The 1,691-nt window shown below is 49.5% G+C and overlaps 1 protein-coding gene across 1 annotated transcript; it reads left to right on the top strand.

Annotated features, from left to right (window-relative positions):
• Positions 1 to 279: 279 nt before the first annotated feature.
• On the top strand, positions 280 to 1,429 carry LOC139070680 (zinc finger and SCAN domain-containing protein 29-like). Its single transcript, XM_070553384.1, has 3 exons — positions 280 to 702; positions 956 to 1,099; positions 1,179 to 1,429. The coding sequence occupies exons 1-3, from the start codon at positions 315 to 317 to the stop codon at positions 1,427 to 1,429; spliced, it is 783 nt and encodes a 260-aa protein (XP_070409485.1). The 5' UTR covers positions 280 to 314.
• The last annotated feature ends 262 nt before the right edge of the window (positions 1,430 to 1,691 follow it).

Below are 1,691 nucleotides of genomic sequence, written 5' to 3'. Positions count from 1 at the left end.
GCAGGTGTGTAACAGCTGAAGCTTAAGCCCCATTCCCACCTGTACCGGGTCGGCCCGGGCCGGGCAGCGTAGGTTGTTTACATATCTGGGTGGCCTGGAATTTTCCCAGGCCAACCAAGGCTCATTCTCGGCCCTCTTCCCGAGGGGTACTGCTTCAGGCTGACCTGGCCCAACACGCCCACTGTCCACCGATTGGTCAAGTCATGTGTTACCCTCCCCTTCAATAACATCTTCTGATTGGCCCTGTGTTGTTATTTGTAGTGATGTCACAGAATCGCGCCCTAATTCAAACCTCCAAACTCACCAGCGTTGACATGATGGCTTTTCCCTGCTCCCAGACCTCATCTCCTAACCCCTGGAGCAATGAAGAGGTTAAAACCTTCCTCTCTTTGCTCAGCGACGAGAGAATCCAGCGCGAACTGGACGGCACTGTGCGTAATGAAAAGATCTTTCAGGGGCTTGCACTGGCGATGTTCACCCACGGCTTTGAACGCACCTCGAAGCAGTGCCGAGAAAAAATAAAAAAGCTCAAGGCTGAGTACAGGTCCATCAAGGACCACAACAGCATGAGTGGAGCAAACAGGCGGCAGTGGAAGTGGTTTGCTGAAATGGACGCCATTTATGGTGAGAGGCCTGTGAGTAATGGCCGCGAGAGTGGCGTGGACACAGCCACTCCAGCTAACACTGGACCTCAAGACAACGGTGAGTGAGCACTTATCATAATAAGTAATAATATGACCTCCGTTTGTGCTACACTGTACTATAGTGCGGACGAAATGCTGTGCTAGCTTTGGGTAGCGCTGATGTGCGACATAACAACAACAGGCTAGGCGACAAAAGGCTAGGCTAACTCCAGGCTAGTTGTGGCATGCCTACTAGCCTAGCTTGCCCATTAACTTCTTCGGTCAGTACTTGTGTTTGTGCATATTAAGTAACTGTTTTCTCATTATAAAAGATACAACTCTGGAAATGTGCGCCTATGGGAACCAGGACGTGCCCGACACCCGGGACATGGACGCTGGGCTCTCATCTGCCGACAGCAGGCGTAGCTGCAGCCCGAGCGTCTCAGCGCCGTCGGTGGGCAGCAGACCACGCTACGGTGAGTTCATTTGCAACAACAACATCAAAATATGACAAGCACGTGTGATTACATATACATCTTCTTGGCGTTTATTCAGGAAAAAGGAAGCGGGGGAGCACCAGCGTGTCACCATTGTTGGAGACGCTGGTGGAGAGTGACGCGGGGTTCCTGGAGACTGCGAGGAGGATGAACACATTAATGGAGCAGCAAATGGAGGCAGATGCGGAGGACAGACGCCTGGACAGGGAGGAGAGACGAGAGGAGAGGATGGCACAGCAGCAATTCAACGACTCCTTTTTGGATATGCTGCCCAGTTTGTTGTCTGCTGTTGAGAAATCAACCAAATGACCTGATTTTCTTTTATTTTGTTAGATGTGCAATAAAGTGTTTGACAATGCAACGTATAATCCATCATTGTTCTGTTCACAGAATGTGAAGTGGAAAGGTCTAATCATGGTTCCAATATATAGCTGTGTGCTAAAATAGCATACACCAGCCTTGGGTATTTGCTTTATTCATCTCAGATTTATATAGGAATAAATACCAGGTAGGTGTCAGTGTAGACAAGATTATGTTATGCCAGCAGGAGTGTAGAGCAGGATCAGAAGCT

The sequence above is a fragment of the Nothobranchius furzeri genome, chromosome 1 (assembly GCF_043380555.1).
Source record: "Nothobranchius furzeri strain GRZ-AD chromosome 1, NfurGRZ-RIMD1, whole genome shotgun sequence".
Classification (NCBI taxonomy): Eukaryota; Metazoa; Chordata; class Actinopteri; order Cyprinodontiformes; family Nothobranchiidae; genus Nothobranchius; species Nothobranchius furzeri.
Note: the sequence above shows the minus strand (reverse complement) of the source record. Positions and strands in the feature narration are given on the sequence as shown.

What these genes read in the sequence shown, in the direction of transcription:
- LOC139070680 (XM_070553384.1), top strand. Translation starts at nt 315, where the DNA reads ATGATGGCTTTTCCCTGCTCCCAGACCTCATCTCCTAACCCCTGGAGC. An exon ending in CACTGGACCTCAAGACAACG is followed by an intron (nt 703 to 955) that starts GTGAGTGAGCAC and finishes TCATTATAAAAG; the next exon opens with ATACAACTCTGGAAATGTGC. An exon ending in GGGCAGCAGACCACGCTACG is followed by an intron (nt 1,100 to 1,178) that starts GTGAGTTCATTT and finishes GCGTTTATTCAG; the next exon opens with GAAAAAGGAAGCGGGGGAGC.